The sequence below is a fragment of the Salvelinus namaycush genome, chromosome 13 (assembly GCF_016432855.1).
Source record: "Salvelinus namaycush isolate Seneca chromosome 13, SaNama_1.0, whole genome shotgun sequence".
Classification (NCBI taxonomy): Eukaryota; Metazoa; Chordata; class Actinopteri; order Salmoniformes; family Salmonidae; genus Salvelinus; species Salvelinus namaycush.
In genome coordinates this window covers 29,501,367-29,526,283 of record NC_052319.1, presented here as the reverse complement: position 1 = coordinate 29,526,283, position 24,917 = coordinate 29,501,367, and the positions used below count along the sequence as shown (strand labels likewise).

The 24,917-nt window shown below is 42.2% G+C and overlaps 1 protein-coding gene across 5 annotated transcripts; it reads right to left on the bottom strand.

Annotated features, from left to right (window-relative positions):
* Positions 1-5,253: 5,253 nt before the first annotated feature.
* On the bottom strand, positions 5,254-24,616 carry LOC120058409 (M-phase phosphoprotein 8-like). Of its 5 annotated transcripts, XM_039007050.1 has the most exons (14): positions 24,307-24,604; positions 21,166-21,327; positions 19,977-21,008; positions 19,753-19,840; positions 19,195-19,443; positions 18,840-18,962; positions 18,628-18,716; positions 7,727-7,867; positions 7,506-7,592; positions 7,157-7,311; positions 6,851-7,008; positions 6,642-6,766; positions 6,430-6,513; positions 5,254-6,278 (listed from the first exon to the last, which is right to left on the bottom strand). In XM_039007050.1, exons 1-14 carry the CDS (start codon positions 24,394-24,396, stop codon positions 6,237-6,239), a joined length of 2,625 nt encoding a protein of 874 aa, XP_038862978.1. In that variant the 5' UTR covers positions 24,397-24,604; the 3' UTR covers positions 5,254-6,236. The 5 variants fall into 5 exon arrangements, with proteins under 5 accessions (XP_038862978.1, XP_038862976.1, XP_038862974.1 ...); XM_039007048.1 differs by lacking the exons at positions 5,254-6,278; positions 6,430-6,513; positions 6,642-6,766; ... (2 more) ...; positions 7,506-7,592; positions 7,727-7,867 and adding exons at positions 9,169-12,588; positions 12,753-13,754; positions 13,990-16,309 and having other exon boundaries at positions 24,307-24,616; XM_039007046.1 differs by lacking the exons at positions 5,254-6,278; positions 6,430-6,513; positions 6,642-6,766; ... (2 more) ...; positions 7,506-7,592; positions 7,727-7,867 and adding exons at positions 9,169-13,754; positions 13,990-16,309 and having other exon boundaries at positions 24,307-24,616.
* Between the last annotated feature and the right edge of the window lie 301 nt (positions 24,617-24,917).

Below are 24,917 nucleotides of genomic sequence, written 5' to 3'. Positions count from 1 at the left end.
ACCAGGTTTATAAATGTAAAGTTTGAGTGATGAAAGTTGGACTGAGGATCTCAATCTCTGAGCAAGAAACACTTGGATGAACATAAAAACTAATGTTAGTCTATTTTCTGGCAATTGTGCTGCTATGTGCCAGCCTACAAACCGTTATAAATGGCCCATTTTCGAGATTGACTGGTCATTCCAATAGGCATAGGCTACAGGTAGCCTATAGCCCCTGATAGGCCTACATCTAATTTCAGATAGTTTACAGTAGCCTAGACAAGATGTAGGCAAGATATAAAGTGAACGATTTAGCAGCTTGATTAGTTCAAATTAACAGACACATTTATTAATGAATTTTGCAATAAAAAAATGCTTGTTTCCCAAATAGCCTGCTGCAACAGGGGTCATAATTTAAATCACTGAATATTAATAATATGTATATGAACTGAATATGCTTGTCAACAACAGTCAGTGGTTATTTTGGGGGGAATTTGTTGTAGTCTACCCGTAGCCTAATCTGACTACTGTTACCGTCAATTTAATTTGTTAATAATAACACATGGCTACAACAACAAACTGAAGTCATAGGCTATTTATTACATTTGTTCACCAGCTCCAGGTAGGCTACACAAGTGGCACAATTTGATTCGCAATGACTCGTGATATCTTAATTTCAACATATTTATTGTATCAAATGGTTGCCTACAATGGCATATTCATTAATAGCTTACTTGATGTCTAACAGAGGCAAATGTATATTTTTACAAATTACTTTTCCTCATAAAATGAACCACGCGAGGGAGTTCCATAACTTCCATTTCAAATTCACTCGGGCAACCCCTGAGAACCAAGACCTGAGCATGCATAAAGCACTTCGCTTGATACCGTTTTCTTTAAGCAGTCATAGAGAATGCACTTTAAACCCCCTCCGAGCGAATTTATATAATGCGCCCAAAGTCGTTTTCCAGTGTTTTGTTTACATTATTTATTGATGTGTTTCAGTTCTAGCGTATTGCTATGTTTTATGGAAAAAGAGTTGGAAATAGGTGTCTCCATAATGACAATCTAAATAGCCTACCTACAACTGGTAAGAAGTTGTCACAACGTGAACGCGTGCAGCTCTCCTCTTGCTCACGTGACTCAGCCAAGAACTGTAGTGCTCTCTCAACACACCCCCACCCGCCTTCCCCACCGCTCACGCACTCACTCAGCAACAGCCTGCCTCAGTTAGCGGTAAGTGATATGTATATTTTTTAAGAGAAATGCCATGGCAGCCGCGGTACAATTTATAAATAGTCCAAAAACCCGCGGCCAATACATTTTCACCCGCAACATCGTTGTCAAAGAAGCCCAAATGCAGGAAAACCACGAACGTGGCAACGCTGCATGCGCCCCAAAGTAGAGACGTTGTCTTAGATGGGATTTACCAGGGGTTGGCATCCAACGTCAATGGTGCATTACTGCCTCCTACTGTGCTGGAGTGTGGGCCAGAGACCGTTGTGTTTTCTTAATTAGATTTGTTCAACTCCTGCGTCCTTCCTCAGACCTCCTTTTTTCGAAAAGGTCTAAGTTTATCGAGGAGAGGGAAAGTGGACGAAAATGCACTTGTATGAAAGGGTTAAACTAGGCAGGTAGCCTAGTGGTTAGAGCGTTGGACTAGTAACCGAAAGGTTGCAAGATCGAATCCCCGAGCTGACAAGGTAAAAATCTGTCGTTCTGCCCCTTGAACAAGGCAGTTAACCCACTGTTCCTAGTCCGTCATTCAAAATAAGAATTTGTTCTTAACTGACTTGTCTAGTTAAATAAAGGTAAAAAATAATCAGTGGCGACCCGTCATGTGGGGCAGAGCCCCACCTATTTAGCTAAAATAAATATATATATACAGTATATCTTATTTGTTTCTAGTTCCCTGTTTTGCATGTTATTTTGGCATTAATACGTGTCACATATCAGTTTGCAAATGGTTCTGTGGTGATAGGGCAGCCAGCAGAAAATAAGAAGCGTAGGGGTTGGTAATGTTCTCTAGTTGCGACGTGACTGGCTCAGTGTTCTGTCACTCATGGGGACATTACCTCACTGCAAAATCTACGAGAGCTCGAAAATTCAAGCCCCTTGGGTGCTGCCATAGATTTACATTAGAAGTGCCAATCCAGGAAGGCTCAAGGTTATTGGCCACAGATAAAATGATGACAAATCACATTATCTACTGTAGCTTTGATTGGGCTGATCATGTCAACATCATACTTTCAAAATCTTAGCTAGCAAGCTAGACAAGCAGTCATCATCATGAATCAATACAACAATCTACTGGCAAATCCTTTTCAATCCTTGTCATATGAAGAGCAATTATAGATAAAACGTATTGGTGCTCATCGGCCATTGGACATAAACATTACATAAGTTGTAAATCGCAAATTCAACAATGAGTGTTTTTGAAGGAATCAGTGGCTAACTGCAAGCGTTGCAAAGCAATCACTAGCCTGCTATTCAGTGGAGTGGGTGTGGGGTCCAAGTCTGGGTTTAAGGGTCTCTTTTCCAAACTTAAAACGATAAACATTCACATCCAACACCATAGGTCAGAAAATGTTGAATACATTGGCCATGCTGTCAATCCAGCATGATTTCTGCCACATTCAAAACAACTGGAAACACAGAACTGGGAATCTCAGACTTCAGTGAGTTCCAGACAGCTGGGAACTTGGAAAACAAGCTCAGACTTGGAAAATACGTATTGAACAGTCATCCAACTCAGAATTCCAAGTCGGAAACTCTGGCCTCTTTCTAGAGCTCCGACCTGAAGATCACTGACGTCATGATTCAACCTTGTTTTTTTCAGAGTTCCCAGTTGTCTTGAAAGCACCATAAAGCCAGAGAATGCGAGACTTTGATGACAAAATTTGCCCACAAGAAGGATCTGAGCACAGCACACCGAGGTGAGTCCAAAAATGTCTTGTATGCTGCTGCATAAATGTAATATGTCTTAATCAAAATTAGTGCCTCGTCGTTCCCTTATGCTATAGTTTGTACATCTCAATTGTCAGAAGAAACCAGATTTGTTTAAACAAGTCAGCCATATCAGCTATGTTTTTTTTTAAAGGCAGTAAATGAGGCTGAGTGAACTGTTTTGTTGCCAGACAAGGCTCCACTGATAGCCAGCTGTAGCAGTGGTAAGGATTCACTCCATGGTGCAGAAAAGAAAGCTCTGCTGTTGGGACAGCTTTATGTAGGGCTTAACAGTTTGTGGGCACCGTTTGTCACCGTTATAGTAGCATTCATGTACTGATTAGTCTTGTGGCTTTGCATCTATGTTTTTTTGTTTTCCCCACCAAGATTTACATGCTAAAATCGCCACTTAACATAACCCTTAACATTTTACATTTCAACTTGGGTAGGGACATCCAAAGGATCCCAGATAACACAAACCATATGAAATAACTCTCCTCCAAACGCAAAATGTGGAATGCCAAAATAAATGTATAAAGTGATAAATTTAGCTAGTTGTGCAAGACATTGTATAGATGCAACTTTTAATGTTTGCATCCTTTTCTCCTTCGAGAAAACATACCTGATTCAAAGGGGGTGTGGCAGATTTCAAAACTCTTCCAGGAAGGACTGATAGGTTACGCTTGTGCTTCTGTGCGTACATTTGACATACAGTGGGGAGAACAAGTATTTGATACACTGCTGATTTTGCAGGTTTTCCTACTTAGAAAGCATGTAGAGGTCTGTAATTTTTATCATAGGTACACTTCAACTGTGAGACAGAATCCAAAAAATCCAGAAAATCACATTGTATGATTAAGTAATTAATTTGCATTTTATTGCATGACATAAGTATTTGATCACCTACCAACCAGTAAGAATTCCAGCTCTCCCAGACCTGTTAGTTTTTCTTTAAGCCCTCCTGTTCTCCACTCATTACCTGTATTAACTGCACCTGTTTGAAGCCGTTACCTGTATAAGACACCTGTCCACACACTCAATCAAACAGACTCCAACCTCTCCACAATGGCCAAGACCAGAGAGCTGTGTAAGGACATCAGGGATAGAATTGTAGACCTGCACAAGGCTGGGATGGGCTACAGGACAATAGGCAAGCAGCTTGGTGAGAAGGCAACAACTGTTGGCGCAATTATTAGAAAATGGAAGAAGTTCAAGATGACGGTCAATCACCCTCGGTCTGGGGCTCCATGCAGGATCTCACCTCGTGGGGCATCAATGATCATGAGGAAGGTGAGGGATCAGCCCAGAACTACACGGCAGGACCTGGTCAATGACCTGAAGAGAGCTGGGACCACAGTCTCAAAGAAAACCATTAGTAACACACTACGCCGTCATGGATTAAAATCCTGCAGCGCGCGCAAGGTCCCCCTGCTCAAGCCAGCGCATGTCCAGGCCCGTCTGAAGTTTGCCAATGACCATCTGGATGATCCAGAGGAGGAATGGGAGAAGGTCATGTGGTCTGATGAGACAAAAATAGAGCTTTTTGGTCTAAACTCCACTCGCTGTGTTTGGAGGAAGAAGGATGAGTACAACCCCAAGAATACCATCCCAACCGTGAAGCATGGAGGTGGAAACATCATTCTTTTGGGATGCTTTTCTGCAAAGGGGACAGGACGACTGCACCGTATTGAGGGGAGGATGGACGGGGCCATGTATCGCGAGATCTTGGCCAACAACCTCCTTCCCTCAGTAAGAGCATTGGAGATGGGTCGTGGCTGGGTCTTCCAGCATGACAACGACCCGAAACACACAGCCAGGGCAACTAAGGAGTGGCTCCGTAAGAAGCATCTCAAGGTCCTGGAGTGGCCTAGCCAGTCTCCAGACCTGAACCCAATAGAAAATCTTTGGAGGGAGCTGAAAGTCTGTATTGCCCAGCGACAGCCCCGAAACCTGAAGGATCTGGAGAAGGTCTGTATGGAGGAGTGGGCCAAAATCCCTGCTGCAGTGTGTGCAAACCTGGTCAAGAACTACAGGAAACGTATGATCTCTGTAATTGCAAACAACGGTTTCTGTACCAAATATTAAGTTCTGCTTTTCTGATGTATCAAATACTTGTCATGCAATAAAATACAAATTAATTACTTAGAAATCATACAATGTGATTTTCGTTTTAGATTCCGTCTCTCACAATTGAAGTGTACCTATGATAAAAATTACAGACCTCTACATGCTTTGTAAGTAGGAAAACCTGCAAAATCGGCAGTGTATCAAATACTTGTTCTCCCCACTATCTTCAGAATAAACTACAGACATGTGTATCCTTTGGTGAATTTCACCGTTTTACTAAGTTGCCAGTTTTCACAGCAGTTCACAAATGGGGAAATTATTTCAACGATGTGGCTATTAAGGCAGAAGGAATCCTCATATCAAATTAATTCCTACATCTTATAAAACAAGGATGGCAATTCCTGTTCCTATTACAGTGGATTATCATGGATAAATGTTTATCCCATATCTGTTGTATGTCAGCAAGGCAGATCATTGCCAAGATGTGCTCTGCATTATCATCGCAAAAACGACCTTTACAATGGATGTCTATTTTGATAAAGTAGTTAAAATCATGCATTCTTGAAAGCTCTCTTGTAGTCCTAGACTTCATCTTTCGTGTTATCCTCCAATCCCAAGAAGCAGGATTCTTCACTCGTAAGGAGTGACACATTAGCCCTTTAGTAAAACTACATCTGAAGCATCATGCTATACTTTAATCCACTCCAAGTGGCAAATTTGCCTAAATCAAGAAACATCCTTCAAACTTGACATTCCACACCTGTATGTACAGACAATAAAATATAGACAACTCCAGAAAGGCAACATATTTTCATTTCTAAAATGGTATAATTGGGAAAAGCATTAACTTGGTCCAAAGAATCTGACATTAACTCCTTGCCTATGATGCCATCAAGAGCACAAACAAACATCAGGCTATTGTCCCCCTACGCATACACAAAAGCAGAACTCAGACTTCAGTTAGAGTATTAATCGTACACACAGAAATATACATGATTGGTCAATGGACAGGGTTGATATGCTGTTCTTATCCTTTAATCCTCTGCCAGAGAAACAGTCTCTCAAACTCTGGGTGGATGCTTAATGTCCAACAACTTTATATGAAGGTAGCCTGGTGTGTGTCTCAAACTGTTCTTCATGTTGTGTGATTGCACGTGTGTGAATCTTGGTATGTGTGTGAATCTCCCATGCTGTAATTGGGGTCCAAGCAACTTGGAAACTCTGAACTTGGCAGGTGCTACCCATCACTGTAGCTGAACACGGTATGCACAGATGAGAAGCTTCACCTGGGGAGAAAGAAAGATTCCATCAATCAAATGTATTGGTCAAATGTAATTTATCAACAACTTGTCAGTCTTTTACAGTAACTGGGCCTAGACTCCCTCTCACCATGGCCACAAGTTACTCTGCTGTGTGTGTGTGTATATGTATGTGTACCTTGGCTGTAGGTGACTCTGCCAGGCGAATGAACAGTTTGTTGATGCCTGGCACTGGGCTGAATGAGTAGATGAAGTGACTATCCTGTGAGGTGTAATTGAAAGAGGAAAAGATCAGTGACATGAATCAATCAACTAACTATGAGGTAGAACAAAAAAAAAAATCTACCGTTCTCCAGACCAGGAGTACTCCTGATCTAGAATGAGACTCACCAGGAAGATGGGCAGCTGGAACTTGTCGTTGAGCACCACGGCGTGGACACTGCAGGGCCCACACAGCCTGGCTGTGATCTCACTCAGGAAGTTAGCATGGAAGATGAAGAGCAGGATACCTGAGCCTGGAAGGAGAGATTAAATGTTTTACCTAACCCCCCTAATACAGTGTGTGCAGGTGATTAGCACTGTTTGTAGGTGTATCCTACCCTCTCCAGGTGTGTGAGGCGATTGTTTGTAGCCGAACTCCAGAGAGAAGTCTGGTCCCTCACACAGTCTATGACAGGCCAGAGGGAACACCGGCTCCAGCAGGGCCAGCCGAGTCTCAAAGAATGCCCGGATAGTGTCCTCTGCCACACTTGATAACCTGTGTGTGTGTGAATAAGATATCACTTTGCTGCTAACAGTATGTGGGGTTACAGTATACCATCTTAACTCTGTTACATGTGTACCTTTATTTATACATACTAACTCATACGTTTACAGAGCAAGAGAGACATGGCAGCAACACTCACATGTTGATGTGGTCCTTGATGAGGTCGTACACAAGCAGGTTGTTGCTAACCTTGGCAAAGTACATGGCCGTATTCTTGTGTTTGGACAGGATGTTACAGTCGGCCCCGTACTCCAGTAGGAGGCGCACCACGTCAGCATTCCCCCTCTTACAAGCCTGAAGAACAGAGGCTACTGGTAAGGAACTATTGCGATAAGTCTGTCACACAGGACTTTAGCTGAAATTATGATATTTACAAATAGGGGTCATTGATTAACTTAATCTCTGTGCTTCAGCGGTGATATGTTGATTTCTAATTAAACACAGCATTTGTCTTCATCGCCCCCGTTTTTTCCCTTCCTCCTCCGTACCTTCATCAGGGCCGTCTCTCCTCCCAGTGTCGGAGCGTTGACATAGGACCCTGCCTCCAGGAGGATAGCAACTGTGGTCAGGAAGTTCTGAAATGAAAAAAAAAGGATAGAGGGTTAAGTAAGTAAACCTTGCATAAGACATTTACACACAAACAAGAGTAGTGTATACATGTGTGTAGACTTTGTATTGAGGCGGTTTAAACCAGTTCATCCTGTGTTACCTTCTCTGCAGCGTGCATTAGGGCAGTGGTTCCGTTCTTCTGCCGTCCATTCACCTTCACCCCCTTCTTTATCAGCAGCCTCAGGATGTCATCCTGTCCCCCTGCTGCTGCCAACATACTCAGGGACATACCGCTGGAGTCCTGCAGGAGGCAACAAACTCATTCATTACTGAGGACCAAAGCTTTCCAAAGCTGGTAGCAAACACTATGGGGAGAGGGGCAGGAATCAAAATATCTGTACAGCTAATTGTTTATAGAACTAAAAAAGAGAAGTTTAGCTTTCAAAAAAGTGAACTATTATCGACTTACCTAGGGTGTTGTCTTTTCATCCAAAAGGTTTTTAAGTACTTAAAAGCATAAAGCACTGAGCAATGGTGATACACTATATTTACAAAAGTATGTGGACACCACTTCAAATAAGTGGATTCAGCTATTTCTGCCACATCCGTTGCTGACATGTGTATAAAATCGAGCACAAAGCCATACAATCTCCATAGACAAACATTGGCAGTAGAATGGCCTTCCTGAAGAGCTCACTGACTTTCAACATCGCACAGTCATAGGATGCCACCTCTTAAACAAGTCAGTTCGTCGAATTTCCGCCCTGCTAGAGCTGACCCGGTCAACTGTGTTTTTTGTGTGAAGTGGAAACGTCTAGGAGCAACAACGACTCAGCTGCAAAGTGGTAGGCCACATAAGCTCACAGAACGGGGCCGCCGAGTGCTGAAGTGCGTAAAAATTCTGTCCTCTGTTGCAACACTCACTACAGAGTCCCAAACTGCCTCTAGAGGCAACATCAGCACAATAACTGTTTGTCGAGAGCTTAATGAAATGGGTTTCCATGGTCGAACAGCTACACACAAGCCTAAGATCACCATGCGCAATGCCAAGCGTGGGCTTGAGTTGTGTAAAGCTCGCCGCCATTGGACTCCGGAGCAGTGGAAATGTGTTCTCTGTGATGAATCATGCTTCACCATCTGGCAGTCCAACGGACGAATCTGGGTTTGGCAGATGCCAGGAGAATGCTACCTGCCCGAATGCATAGTGCCAATTGTAAAGTTTGTTGGAGTAATAATGGTTTGTAATAATGGCCCAATATTAGTGCCCGGCTTCACTAATGCTCGTGGCTGAATGGAAGCAAGTCCCCGCAGCAATATTCCAACATGTAGTGGAAAGCCTTCCCAGAAGGGTGGAGGCTGTTATAGCAGCGGGGGGGGCAACTCCACATGAATGCCTATGCTTTTGGAATGAGATGGTCGACAAGCAGGTGTCCACATACTTTTGTCATGTGGGGTAGATTCCAAGTATTACAACATCATGAAATCTCAAAGCTTTTTTCCATAACCGTTACAATTCCAAATCCCTGTTGGAACACTAATGATGGACATCAAGTAAGCTGTATGAATATTCTCAGAACTGAAAGAGCATGTCTTGGGGCTTAGAACGTTTACGTCAAGTAACAATTTATTAACGGCGCAAATATAGTATCTTACAATAAACACAATAAGCACCAGGTGGTAACAAAAGGCAGCTTGATAACAAATACATGTTGGTGAAAAAAACGATTTAAGCAATGATGTCCATGTCTTTAGACAGTAAATAGTGGGGTGTGGTTTAAACCCCTGACAATTGTTCTCAGTTAACACCTAACACTGTGGCAGACCTTATGCAGTTACAACATGAACTGACAACTATGAACTAATTTATTTACATTATTCCTCCTTGATCCAATTAGAAGCAACAGAAAGGTTTACTTGCAATAGTAACATTATCTAGTAGGCAAGCGGATCAAATAATACAGAGAAGCAACAGCCGTCAAACCCTATACAAGTTAGTCAGCCTAAATGAGTGTTGAGGAACTTAAACAGCTACTGAATCAATATGGTTAAGACCGTAGTGAATAATAGCAACATTAATTTAAAAAGTTGAAATGTTTATCGTTTGACAAGAAGCAATAAAACAAGTACATGTTCAGCTAATGCCTAATAATTCACATCATATTTAGTAGAAAAGGCATGTATAAGAGAAATAGCCTAGGTTGTATGTGTGTGAATCTCTGAAACCAATTCCACATGCAGAACAAAGGATCTGTTTCCAATTGTTAAGGCAGATTTCAGTTACTTATCAATAGTAACCTTTGGCCAAAGGAGTGGATAGGAGAACCAAAAACTGCCTCAAATTGGATGGGAAGTCAACCAACTTTAGTGACCATTACTGTAAAGTTACTAGTGACCATAAACAAGGCTTTGGTTTAGGAACCATAAACTAGCCTTCACACATAAACTTGCGATGTAAAGGGATTGCTAATAAAAGTGCACCCGTTCTTGCCAAACCCATCAGCTATCACTCACGCTGAGTGCGGATTCCACACTTCTTTCAAAGAGTTTACTTGCACACTTTGGGAGAAGGGTGGAAAATCAGGATGCATCCATAAATGGGCCCTTTGATAGGATCTGAACGTGTCACTGCTGAGATCGAAATTGTTGAGAAAAATAATATATATATATATATAAAAACAAATATAAAAAAACGACTGATACATACCGGTAGCTAGGAATACAAGATAGCTAGTTCGCTAACGTTAATAACATAAGTACAATATCCATGATAATAAACTCAACCATGCTTCAAAAGCAATCGAGTATGAATAGTGTATGTATACCTTGTATTTATAATAAGTACAATTTACAATGGAGCTGTCTTCATCTAAACATTCTTCTTGACATGATTGGATTTCAAGTGGCTCAAACATCAAGCCATACTCTTAGCTGGGCACAAATTTCGTACGTAAACCCATGGCTCCAGACTAGCATTTTCCGCTGGTGGCACTAGGCCCTAGTTCAAACACCGCTCCATCGCCGCACCGAACAAAACAATATGTAACTTTCTCTTTGGAGGAGCAGGGATAGAGTGCCGTGTGAAACCACGCAGTGCGCCTCGTCGAACTTTGCCCTTTTAGTGCAATAAATCTTGTGGTTTCTTCAACACATAAGGTCACTGTTATGCCTGAATTCAACCCAAAACCAACAAGAAAGTCTGCACTGTTGGTAAGTCAAGAAAAGCTTTCAAACATGACAGCCTGCTTTTCATTTCTATTCAGTTCGACTCGCCATACATTTGGCATCTGAACTGTGCGCAACTTTTTCAGTTTCAGATTTAGTCTCAACCCACAAAAATTGTAGCGTCATGCAATATAAAATGTTTGTAATCATCTTATAAAGTCAGTCATAGTTCTTTTTTTGTAATAGACTACACCGAGATGCTATTCAAGAAATAAGTTGTTTAATCTAACATGTCCAATCAGGAATGCATGATTCAAGATATTTTGATGTGCAACCTAATCCCATGATTGGCATGAATTTTGGGTTGACAATATGGATATTGTTGTTATATTTTAATGTTTTTCTTTTTCAATAAAGATGAATTTTCCTTCATCTACAACATACATTTGGGGCTAATTCAACATCTGTGGAAGTGGAAATTCAAAACACATTAGATTGCTAACTCTAAATATGATACCCACTACTAGTAGCCATGTATTAATCAGTAAATGTAAAGTCCTGAAAAAACTCTGCAGTTGTAGGCTACCCAATGAGACCTATATGCCCTCACAATATTCAATGCGTATTTCACTCCCCACTCCGTATCTGAAAGCCATATAAAATATTGTTTGTAAAATAGTTGCTACTGAGCTCAATATTGAGTTTAGAAAAGTATACCTACAGAAAGCTGAGACCTCCTTATTGTTGTACAACCAGAACATATGTTTTTCTACCAGAGAGGAGAGTGGCTCACTTATCACATCAGCAGGCCCCAGCGAAACAGGGGCAGGAGGGCAGACACTAATATTACAGGAATGAGGATAATGAACTTTACTGTTTGACCATATCGTGATATTAGCCACTCAAAAAATAGGAAGGTTTGAGTGGGGTGACAATGTAGAATGTGCAGCTAGCACAGATGGAGCCCTGAAACCCATTCACACCTCACTTCTACCAGGAATAACCTGCTAAATTCCCAGGTTTTCTGGTCAGTTGTTTTTACTCAAAACCTAACCTAGACATATACACAAAACATTTTGTACATCTGGATCCAGATTCATTTGGTGAAAGTAAAGTATACCAGTATTGTGATCAAAAAGCCAAAGTCAACAGTTTAACTGTATAGCTTTGCACAACAATCTACGAAGTTGTTTTAAAAAAACTAAACATTATGCACTGTACTTGGTACATGTTATCTATCCATGTGGAGCATATACTGTATTTCAGTCAGTTATTGTGGCCATTTTTATGCAACATGGTTCAATCGAAACATGTGGTGCGTTTGGATTCCAAATGTATGTCTATGAGGCCTTGTTGCCATTGCTGACCCAGAAGATTCAGTTTGACAGCCTTTGTAAAGTGCCATTGGAATATTTTTTTTAACAAAAAGGTATGATTCCATCCTTCCTTGCCTCCCTTCTCCCAAGGTTGCAAATGTGTAGCCCATGCCAAAATACTGAGTTTAGGTACCACATAATGCATTGTGACAATGGAATTTTGTAGTTGAGAATTTCAACATCTGCGAAACAAGTTTGCATGCATAATATATCACTATGTAGTTGCCACGGATACGTTCGTAGAATAAAGTAGATACTTCATTCTTGCTTTACGTCACAAAGTGAGATCAGAGTGACCAAGGGTGGTCAGATTAAATCAAAAGCTATCTTCTCCTTTCTCCATCCTTGCATACCTTCAACCGTGGGAGGTTTTCAAACTAGTTCAAGGTAATCATAAGGACAGATAAACAGGACGATCTTCTGGATGTCCCAACAGCACCCCTGGTTTCTGATGCACAACTGGACTCTGTTGCAACGCTGGTTTCTGTGTCACAGGAATAGGTTTTTCACTATCCATGTTTTGTTTGCCTGAAATATGCCTCCTGCACATTGTCATTAATGTGTTATGCACATAGTTTTTTACATCTTTCCATGTCCTGCCTTGTAGAACTGGTTCAGCTGCAATACATGCGTCACATTCCTTTTTACCTGGAATCTTCATCAGTTTAGTGAAGTCTCCTAGCTGCCGCCTGACCGCAGCCTGAGCCTCATCACCCCAAATTTTCTGTTTCCTTGGTATTGCAACAGGACCTGCCTCTAGTCTCTCCTGTGCAGATACGGTCATTGTTCCACCAACTCTTTCCTTAGCACTCTTTGCCTCCGTTTCTTTTTCTTTCTTTGCCGCTCCTTTCTTTGTCTGTTGGGTGGGGTCCACTCTTGTAAGACCCTTTTTCCTTTTAATAGATTTTACTGTGTTGTGCACATAGTTTTTGATGTCTCTCCATGTCCTGTCTTGTACAGCTGGTTCATTGTGGAGGCATACTTCACAGTCCCGTTTACCTGGAACCTCCATCAATGAGATAAAGTGTCCCAACTGACGTTTCACCGCAGCCTTAGCCGCATCACTCCACGGTCTCCGTTTCCACACTGTGCCCACCTTAACCTTCCCCTCAGGAACTGCCCCGACAGAAAGCGTCTGCGTTGGAAGTGTCTGGGCATGAAGTGTTGGTGTAATAACTGTATGCGCTGGTAGTGTTTGTGCAGGAAGTGTCTGTGCAGGATATGTTCCGGCAGGATATGACCTAGCAAGTTGTGTACCCACAAAATGTGTCCCCGCAGGATATGTCCCTTCAGGATATGACCTGACAGGATTCGTCCCTGAAGCATAAGCACTTGCAGGATATGATCTTGCATCATGTGTCTCTGCAGTATATGTCCCTGCAACATATGAACCTGCTGGATAGGTCCCTGCAGGATGTGTCACGGTAGGATATGCCCTTGCAGAATCTGTCCCCGCAGAATATGACATTGCAGATTGTAATCCTGAAGGATATGACTTCTCAGGATATGTCCCAGCATGATATGACCTTGAAGGCTGTGCCTCCACAGTATATGACTTCGCTGAATACGTCTCTGTAGGATATGATGACCCAGTAGGACATGTCTCGGTAGGATATGTCCTTCCACTATCTGTCCCCGCTGGATATGTACCTATGAAATGAATAGAAACAGAAGAAAAGGATTCATGAACATGTGCCATTATCATATATTGTGAAGAGGAACAGAGCAAACACTATAGAGTAATAAGTTGCCAGCTTCTCAAAAATGTAGGTCTAGTGAACATGTAAATGGCACAAAAACAGATTTTCACTGAATTGATCATTTAATCCCTTAAAACACAATGGACATCTTTCTCCAAATACCCTGTAAAGCAACTAATACTCACCATATGTAGGAGAAACAACCCTTTCCTCAGATGGCCCTGGAATTACCACTGGAACCTGATCCATTGCAAGCAGCAATTTGCTGATTTGTGCTAGATGTGCTGCGTTTTCAGAGAGCCTGTAGTACTCTTTATGGACCTGGGTGTCATGTCCCAATAACTTTGCCACCTGATCCAATTCACTTTCATTCAAGTTTAGTATTTGGCAATGGATAGCAACCTCTTTCCTCACTGTCGCATGGATCAGACTTTCAGGATTCTTTGCATCACACTCATGTGCACACTTCCTCAGACAGTCAAACCCTCTGATGTAGCTTGCTGCATCCAGGCTACGTGCAAAGACATAAGGGTTGTCCTTTGACACACCAACTTTGTCTCTGTTTGCAATAAGGATCTCAAGAGATGAGATCATCCTCTCCGTTAGTAGGACTGGCATTTTCCTACCATTTTTGCCTTCTATTTCCAACCTGGTTAATTTGTCATCACCAAGCTCCTGCTCCAGCCTTGAGAGGTTATTGAAAATGTCTGCACTAGCTGGAGCTTTCTTTCTGTTTGTGTACGTTTCCAACAGCATTTTCGCAACCTCCCCTGTCCTTTTTCTGTTGAAGAGAGCTATTTCTGCAAGAAGAATTTCATTGAGCTTTTTCCAGACAGTGTTGGTGGGGTTCTCCAGCAATTCTTTCTTCGCTGTGTCCTCTGCAACCTTGAGAAACTTCTGAAGTTTGATCAAATCCTCAGTTAGTGAAGACACATCAACTTCATCACACTGAGGGACAGCGCTGAGGGATAGACCAGAAAAACAGTTATTCCAATCGTTTTCAAGTAGTTCAATGAACCTTTTGGCTTGTTCCTCTGCCTCACGGTCCTCTGTCATACGACTCTCCCCAAAAGCTATTTCAGTAGCTCTTTTCAAGGAATAGCCTATCTTTAAAGCAAGAGATGGGGTCTTGTACCTGTCGGAGGCAGGGTCATGACCACTCATTTTCCTGGCAGCATGAACGGCCAATTTGAATTTGGATGGTACACATACTTCATGCAAGTATTGCACATCACAGTCCATCTCATTTACATTAAGTACAAATCTAGCCAATTCCCTCATTTTTGAACCAATGTAAGTAAACTGTGACTTGGCATGACCATGCTTTGCAGATAGTGCATTGCCATATTTACATATCAGGGGATCATTTTTGATGTGGCATGAGATGTCATCTTGATTCATATTGTGTATTATTTCTTCACATCCTCCAGTAGAATAGACAGGCAATGGAACAAGTTGAGAGGACGCAGCCTGGATCCTCACTCTTTTTCCTCCCCTCGTTTCATCTTGTCCTTTTCTGGCATTACATGAGCTCTCATGCTTCCATAAATCAATTTTGTTAAAAAAAGCTACACAGTGTTGGCAGGGTAGGTAGTCACGCACAGAAGCACCACTGTAAGAGGGTATTTCCTTTGTCACAACTTCATCTCCACATTGAAGAATTTCTAAGTTGTGTTGATCGTTGCCTTTGTTACGGAGTTGGTCAAGCAAGAGAGACCTGATTTTGGAGAGTTCTGGGAAGCTGATAGCATGAGCAACAGCTGCTTCTTCTGCGTGCATCCTTTCTAAATGTCTTGCAATTTTGTGGTGTGGTTCATTGCAATACAGGCAGAAGTACTTTTTGTCCAATTTCCCCTTATCATCATCTTCTATCGTACTACATGCGCTGACTGTCATTTTTGTGCTGGAACGTAAGCTTGACCGTGTACCTTTCCGTGGCGCAAATATTTTGCGGCAAGTCTTTTTAGCTTGTGCCGTTTTTGGAGGGTACTGCTCATATTCATCCTCGCATGAGCTTTCTGCATTAGATGGAAGAGGATCTGACCCACTTGGAACGTTTGAATCAAGTCTTTGTCGTTCTACCTCATCACCAGAACTGTTTTCGTGAATCTCATCACCACTCAAACTGCTTTCCTCAGCACCCTTCTTTATGTCACATAAAGTCTTCTCCACATCCCATGACGTATTATCTTCAACACATGAAGTCTTTTTATTGTGTAGAGAATGTTTCTCTTCCTTGTGTAAATGATTCTCTTCGCATAGAGGAATCTCATCTTTGCAAAGAGAATTCCTTTCGCGGTGAGGATTCCTTTTGCGGTGAAGATTCCCCAGGCTGCGGTGAAGATTCCCCAGGCTGCGAGGATTCCCTGCTGCACATAAAGGCTTCTCTTCATCACTTAATCTCTTCTCTTCATCACATAAAGTCTTCTTTTCCTCATTTAAAATATCCTCTTCATTTAAACTCTTCTCTTTGCCACTTAAACTCTTCTGTTCAACAGTGTATGCCTGTAAAAGAACAAGTAAACGTAAGATTCATAACTTATGAAAGGTTAATCTCATGATGCATTCCGTTTCAAATGTATGAAAAGTGGGACGTGAAACAAGCAGCTTCATAGCTGTTGGGAGTTAGTGTTTAACTTTTGTGGCAAAGAGAAATTAGGTAAACTATACCATCATACTAGACAAAGCTGGTGTCCCCTGCCCTGTTTCATACACAGAAAAATCTAAAATCGTGAAAACCTCATAGTACTGCTCATTGAAAACATGTACAGTACACATTGTGAGTCATTCAAATGATCGCCTAAGAGCACCTCAACAATGCTCTCAACTTCAATCACAGTCAAGCAAGAATCAATGCAATGGTTACACAGCACCAAACTGCGTGTAGACTGAATTCTTCAATAATAAAAAAACCACATTTGACCCATTCAAGGAATAGTTTATGGCTTTATTGTATTAAATCAGCGAACTACAACGTTTTGACATTGTAAATATGTCTGATGAGGAATTAATAATGTGATGTTGGATGAGATGCTGCATGGAGACGAGGAAGGTACAGAAAAGAAAACGCCATGCAACTAGGCTTCTAACCTAATTTTGCCAATGACTGTTTTGAATCCTCAATATATTCAGTATTTAGTGACCTACATGCAATGATGAGCGTTTGGTGGGTGATTTAAGTGTTTACACAAATAGACCTGAATAAGATCCTGGAGTGTTTGGCTGCCTATAAAGATGCAAAACAAACTCTGGTCCAAATTAATTCTGGTACTTGCCCAACAGTTACAGTTGCAGCAGAACGTTTGAGACATATAATATATTCAGCAGGCCCTTAACACTGATTGGTCCACACTAACACTATCGAGTCCTTATAAATTGTAATAATTAACAAAGCTAAATTGGACAACCCAAACAAAATAATAATGTAACTGGGCAAGTAATATTAGCCTATGTAAATACATATTTTGTTAATAGAATACATGCTTATGTCAGTAGTTTGTTAAACTGAAGGTTTTGTTCGATTCATATTTAATTATTATTGTACACAAAGACAACTGTATGGCAAAAGCTGAAATGTGTTACTGGTATTGTAATGAGTGACTAAGGAAGGTTTTTTATTTTAGCTTTTCGGCTATTCATTGTCGATAATGAAGATGAAGAGTGAAATGTCAGTGCTGCTATGTCCGCAGCAGTTTTACATGCTCTGCGGTGGTGCAAGAATACTTTTCTTAAGGCATTACTGTACCTGAGGTAAATGTTGTATCTTATAGCTTCTTGTGAACTTTGACCTCTTGCTCATCATGTTCTGTGTCTGTTAATGAGAAGATAATACCTGTCTGAGACCACTCTAGCTGCCTCCATAGTAACGTATGAAAATTCTGACAACTGTGCACAACAACAAACATTCAATGCAATATAAAGCTTGGATTTATTCATTGCCAGACAAAGTTGGCACAACAGTTTATTAGGTATGATAATAGGCAAAACATGTTTTTAAAGCGATAAACATTACATTTTACAAACTGCATTTTCCTATTCAAGCTTAACACATCTTTACAAAACAATCTGTAGCTCCATTGGGCTAAATTAAATAACTGAGTAGTTAAAGGGTATAATCTGCTTACCTTCGATTGCTTAGCGGTCCTCAATGGATACAGTCAGCAGGTACTGTAGTCGGATTCTCTCTTTCAATGTCCTGGTATTCAACCTCTGCATGCCATCACTGGCTCTCACGTTATATCCAATATTTAAACTGTTTTATAACTCGATCAGAGTGGCTAAGTTGATTCAGTTGTATCTATGTTTGAACCAGACTGGCTAAATGAAAATTCATTCTACACAATACATTTAATTAAAGCAGCAATCTGTAACTTAAATTTCCAGTCCTTTGTACTATGCTTGCAGTCATTCTGGAATGAAAGTTACATATTGTGGCTTTAATTGAGTAATGAATTATATAGTACTTGGCGCTGACATATATGCAATAGCTAAACATATGTATCAAAAGCGAATCTGTTGCCGCCCCAAGTTGGTTAACGTAAGTTTTTTGTTGGAAAACCCGAGAACAAAGCTAAAGCGTATGAGAAGAGAACTGTGATGTATGTCGCAAAATGGTCCTCATTTGAATGAACTCACAAGTATAACCACACACACAGGCTACTCTAACAAAAGGTAAAAACATATTTAATTGATTAGTTGTGACTAGTTAGTGCTTGTACTGGGACTGAATAAATATGTGGAACAGCTGGGGCTCCCCAAAGACAGGAGCAAAGCAGGGGGGAGAATGCAGGTGAGAGGTACTCTCTTTGGAACACAGAACGTACCTCCTGGTCCAGATTGTAGTCCTCTTTGGAATTGAGTGCAAGTTTCACAGACATGTAATCCCCACTTTTCACTGCATCCCGCAGCTCACCTGAGGGACACACAGATTTCGCATCAGTAGTTGTCTACATCCATGTGTGGAAGAGAGTTCCATGTACAGCCGATGTTGAGAGACTGCTGGGAAACATGAGAGAGAAAGAGGGTATGCACTTACTGGGAGATAGAGGTGGAGCAGAAAGAATCTCATCCTCCCCGTTCAAATGTTTCTGAAAGTCCTCCAGTGTCATCCAGTCCAAGTTGAGGTCCATTCCAAGGTTAAGAGAGGCTTGACCTTTGTCTGTCAGTCACAAACCACATCCAATAGTACATTTAGTATTATTTCACATGGCCATTATGAGAGTCTCTATCCAGAAACAACCATTTGCCCCTAAACACTTGTGTAGATCTGAAAGGATTGGATAGGTGTAAGCAATAATGGTAGGTTTTGTAACAGACGTGTGTGTGTGTTGACTTTTCTGTGTGTGACTGTGTGTCTGTATGCATGTGTGTTTGTTGGTTCTGTGGCGTACCAAACTGCGTACCAGACTTGTCAGCGCTCTCCAAGGGGTCTTGATTGTCATCACAGGCGATGAAGAGGCGTGGCTCGCTGTCCTCCCTCCTCCTCCTCCTCCTGTCATCCTCTTGGGTCCTCCTCTCCCAACGTTGTGCCTCCTCCCTCCGGTCCTCTCCGCCGAACTTTGACTTCTGGGCGGGTTCCTCCTCTGCCTCTGCCCTGTCACCAGTCTCCATAGCACTGGGGCTCTGACTGGGCCGAAATGCTGTTAGATAAGGGAAAATAAAAAAATAAAAAAGGTGGCATAAAAGGGGTTCCTGTGTGGCTAAGTTTGTAGTTTGCAACGCCATGGTTGAGTTCGATTCCCACGGGGGACCAGTACGATAAAGTATGAAAATGTATGCACTCACTACTGTAAGTTACTCTGAATACGAGTGTCTGCTAAATTACTAAAATGTCAGTTACATTTTTGTTTATGTCTTGATTGAGTCAATATTTAGTGGCTGTGTCCACTACATTCATACGCAATTCAAAAAAATAAAAGCTTTTAAAAGACCCTTTTAATTCTTCTCACCGTCTGTATGTTTGGACTTATCTGGCTCTGGCTTCCGAGCAGGTGACTCCTTTGTCGGCTTGGTCCTTTTCTCAATTTTCCCTATGAGCTGAAATTTGAACATAAATATATTTAAGATTTTACTTGAGGCAGCTTAAGATAGACTTTGAGGGCCCTGCCACTGGCTATATCACCAGCGTTTATTTACTAACCCCGTACATTTAGTGCAGAACTGCTTGGCATACCTTTGGTGGTTTAGTGTTCTCCGTGGGGGTGGGCTGGTGGACCATCTGTTTGCGGGGAACACGGTCCTTGGCCTCGCAGTTCAGCAGGAACTTCTCAAACAGGTTAGTGGAGGCGGTCGGCTCCTTATCCCCAGCCACTACAACTTTAGACTCCTCCACAGTCTTGCTAGTGCTTGCCCCTGCACCAGAGGAGGAAGAGGAAGACGAGGATGAGGAAGAGGGAATTTTAGGCGGTGCAGGAGTGGCCTCGTGGCTCTTGCCCTTGGCCTTCTTGTGGACTTGGGCCGGGGCAGGAGTGTCGCTGGAGTCAGAGGTTGGTGTGGGCTCATCCCGGCCCTGGCTCTTGGAGGAAGTGAGGCTCTTCAGTTTTGCGAGGCCGCTTGCGGAGAGCATTGGCGACGAAGTTTCCAGTTTCTTGCCTTTCTTGTCCTGAAGTAAGTCCTTGATGCCCTGCAGCTTCAGTTCTGACTTACTCTTCTTATTCTTGGGCTTGTCATCAGCGCGAGACTTTTCCGTTGTGGTGGTATCATCCGTCTGGGACTCAGATGGCCCCTCGCTAAGCTCCTCTTCCAGGGGGGCGGTGGCCTCATCTTCAGTGGACTCCAGATCACCCCTTCGATCCTTCTTTTTCTTCTTTTTCTTCTTCCCTTCCTCCCCATTCTCTTTTTTTCCGTGCTTTCCTCCATCCTTGGCCTTGTCCTTCCTGTGCTTCTTGGAGGGCACAGGGGCTTCTTCCTCTTCATCGGAGTCAACAAATCTCTTTTTGGAGTCGGACATCTTGGTTCCGCGGCCAGGGGTTGGGGGAGGGGAAAGCTCCTCTTCATCAGACTCCGGTGCCGGACGAGGCCTGAAGTCCTCCTTGCGCTTGTCTTTCTTCTTTTTCCTCTTCTCCTTCAGGGGAGGTGCCTCCTCCTCCTCCTCTTCTCTGGGCTTCTTCTTTTTCTTCTTCTTAACATGCAGGTCTGTGGGCTTGTCAATATCACTGTCGCTGTCAGAGTCAGCATCGAACACATCACTCTTCATGGGCAACTTCTACAAAGGAGAGGGGATATTCACATCAGCCATTGAAAGTGATATTGGTTACTCGAAAGGTAGTTAATGTAACAGTCAGTCCTATAAAGCACTTTCCATTCCAGCAATTAGACTCGCCTTTCTTACGATGGCTATGATCCTTCTGGATGGGACTTACCATGCATTTCTTAGCATCTTGGTCTTTCGTGACCTTAGCCTCTGCCAGAGCCCTCTTGTAGCCCAGGAGCACCTCCCTGCAATCCTCCAGGTGGGCCTCAGGCTCCCACGTGTCATCGTCAGAGGAGTAGTTCTTCCAGCGAACGCGGTACAGTACCTCCCCCTAAAGACAAGGGCAAATACAAGTGGGTGAGAGCAATATGGAGAATCTTTTTTTTTTTTTACCAGTTCAGTTCTTTCACATCATTGCAGAAGATGAAGACTGACTGAGTGACTGTATTGGGCCTACACCTACTCATAGACCTCCTGTGTGTATAAAAAAGACCTAGAGTTTGTATTAAGTCTGACACATGCCTACTCAGACCTCTCCACCTGACACAAACACACATTCCGTTAAGCGGCTGTGTCTGGCAATGTGGCACACAGCCAGAACTCCCAGTCCCCTCCTTCCCATCCAGGGCACTGGGACACCAAAGAGAACCAGTCACAGGGGACAACCGTTCTGACACTAGCTAGGTTTCCATCCAAATGGCGACAGATTTTCATGCGAATATTCTAAAATCTGCATAAAAACAATACGCATTTTCCCACCAGAGATGTCTCCATCAAATGTACTTGTTGCAGATAAAAGGCTGTGCGTGATATATTGCACATAAACAACTTTTGAGGTTAATTTCCAAAGTTAAATGGGTTTCCATCACATTTTCAACTCTCCTGATCGTTTTGTCACAAACATGTTGCGTTTTATAGCAAATGTGCACACTTCTATTGGCATGTGGCTCTAGCCAATAGTTCCCAGATACAGTGTGGGTAGGCTACCTACATGATGATATTATTTTGGACAAAAGAGATCATTTCTATTTGTCAAATGACAGCCAAGCATGATCATCATGTCACCAGAAGAGCCTAGATATTTATTGGAAAGAAGAATCAAGCTCATCATCGCGCACTTTCACCACCCTGTGAAGTTTATCGTAACTTATTTAATCTGTAGCCTAATAAACTGCATGCTTTCCTGAGTCGTAGTGGGAGGACCACAACATATCACGTGACGCCAAATTTATTTTGATATTATATTAATATTAGCGCATAAAGGTGCTTCCACTGCCATTTCTCACAATTAATTTCTCACAAAAAGATCCCACCTTGTCTAGCGTATTTTGTTTTGTCGACATCTGGAAAGTTTAGACAAATTTGCTGTTTCCATCACTCCTGTCGTGACATTCTTTATCCAACATGTCCTTTACTCACATAAAAAGTTGGCTGAAAACCTGGTTACTTTGACAGTAGATTTTGCTTGTATCATGTGACTAATGTGTTCTGGTTCAAATGAGGTACACATGTGACTGCAGCACAGTGCATGGCTGGTCGTGATTGTAAACAAAGCACAACGAGAGTCAGGTTTCTCTCCACCCGCCTCCCTCAGAGGCTTTGTTTTCCTTTTTCCCGCCCTCATACTCTCAGCTCAAAAGCAATTTAGATAAGAGGAACTGGCTGTGCAAGTGACTTCTTCACACACACCACTCCTCCTCATCCAATACTGCCCTCCCCTCTTCTTCCGGAACTCTGGAGGTTTGGCGGGGCTGGGTGTTTCACTCTGAATCGCTGTTGAGCCACAATCACAAGCCTCAGAAAATCCTATTTTTCTCCCATTCACCTAACACTCTCTCAATCTCACACAGATCAGACCTACACAAACACATTCTCTCCCTTTACTTATACACACAGATTCTTGCTTGCACTTTAATAGAGGAGCCTACTGCTTAATCACTCAGTGACACATGGCCCATGTTGTGTAGCAACTCTCCTCTATAGTGTCTTTCGCGTTTCTGGACTTCAGCCAGCCCCACTTGCGCAGACTTGCCAAATAAAACAAACCCTCTGTACTAAGCCTTGCACAACCAAGTCGTAATTGTCTTTAATGAGCTAGCTAACTAGCTACATGTGCTAGTTAAGTTGCTATGCCAGTTGGTTAGGAAAGTGCTAACGTTAGCAAACTAGCTAATAGTCTAGACATGTTTTATGTAAGTTAGCTGGTGACAGTGATGTCACCAGACTGAAATGTGGTAGCCAACTGTGATTGTCAGGGACCTATGCCAAACTCTGCCCCCCACCCCACCCCAAAGTGTGAACTTACCCTCATACATAAAAAAGCATTGGATTGGTGTAAGAAAAATGGTTGACTGTCTACACCAATTAGCATACCAGGTAAGTCAGTTGTTCCATGTCAACAAACTAATGTGTATGTACACTGCCATCTTGTCCATTTAAAATCTTCTCTCCATCAATGAGAGAAGATTTTAAATAGACAAGATGGCGGTATGCACATTGTTGGATTACTTCATGGTGCAAAAAAAAGATGTAATTTTTTTAAAAATGGCGCATTTTCTAAATTCCAACCTGCAACTAGCCATGGAAGTTAATAAGACAGCGGTGGTTTCCAAGTCGGGAATTGTTTAAGTATTGCCAATTAGAGACTGGTCGAAAATGTCCTGCATGCCCTTAACACTAACTGTTAACGTTACCTAAGTATCAACGGCTATCCGCCAAACTGTAACAGCTAGTAATATCTTAATAGTTCTGGTCTGTACCATCTTATTACGTACCGTGGAAAATTTGCTTAATCGCTAATACGTCCAGCTATTTAGCTAGCTAACTTACATAAAACATGTCTAGACTATTAGCTAGTTTGCTAACGTTAGCACTTTCCTAACCAACTGGCATAGCAACTTAACTAGCACATGTAGCTAGTTAGCTAGCTCATTAAAGACAATTACGACTTGGTTGTGCAAGGCTTAGTACAGAGGGTTTGTTGTATTTGGCAAGTCTGCGCAAGTGGGGCTGGCTGAAGTCCAGAAACGCGAAAGAATAACATCAGTCAGTCCGACCTTGGCCTAGCGCAAGGAGAGGGCGTCGTATGGGCAAAGTTGTGCAGCCATTTCAATTTCCTTTCAGTTGGCTAACTGTGCGTGGATATTTTAGCATTTCTAGCTAGCTATGTTGTCTATTTACAGTTTAAATTAATTAATCACGGTACCCGCTCATTGTTGTCACATTGTGTAGCTAGATAAAGCTAACGTTCAGCTAGATGGCGAACAACCAAAACTGCCTAGCAGTAACGTTAGCTAGCTAGTTTCGTTACCTCCTCCGTTCGCATGTCAATAATCCTCTCCACTTCGTACACATCTTCAACCTCGTCTTCGCTGTCTCCAGCCTCTGGCTTTTCCGCCATTTTATCGTTAGTTATAAACAATTATTCGTTACTTTTCTTATTATGCCTTAGCCGGTATTACAGCCAAGGCCGGAGCTAGCTAACTAGCTACAGTACAAGATGTCTATTTTTTCATTTACTTCGCTAGCCACAGTGAGTTTCTGCTACTAGCTAGCTGGTTAACATTACAGAGTGGGAGCTGATAGACTAGGTGAGCTGTCTGAGTAGGCGGGGAAAACTAACAGTGCATTTTCACCAGACGTGGCGTCAGCAGGAGGAGGTCCGCCCCCATTCATTCTTGATGGCACACAGAGAAATGTGCAGGGTATTGTGGGAAATGAGCGGCGAGAACCCGGCTAGCAGAGCGGGAGAAAAAGTTGGTGAAACATCTTTGATATGTTGTAATGGCCAGGTATATTTTCTCATTAACGTGGTATTTACACTGAACAAAAATATAAACGCAATATGTAAAGTGTTGGTCCCATGTTTCATGAGCTGAAATAAAAGATCCCAGAAATGTTCCATACACACAAAAAGCTTAC

Bases quoted from the DNA above. Each gene is read 5' to 3' on its own strand.
- LOC120058409 (XM_039007046.1), bottom strand. From the start codon at position 24,396: ATGGCGGAAAAGCCAGAGGCTGGAGACAGCGAAGACGAGGTTGAAGAT. The intron at 21,328-24,306 runs GTAACGAAACTA...CCTTGTCTTTAG, and splicing joins TTGACATGCGAACGGAGGAG to GGGGAGGTACTGTACCGCGT. The intron at 18,963-19,194 runs GTACGCCACAGA...TGTGACTGACAG, and splicing joins CAAGTCTGGTACGCAGTTTG to ACAAAGGTCAAGCCTCTCTT.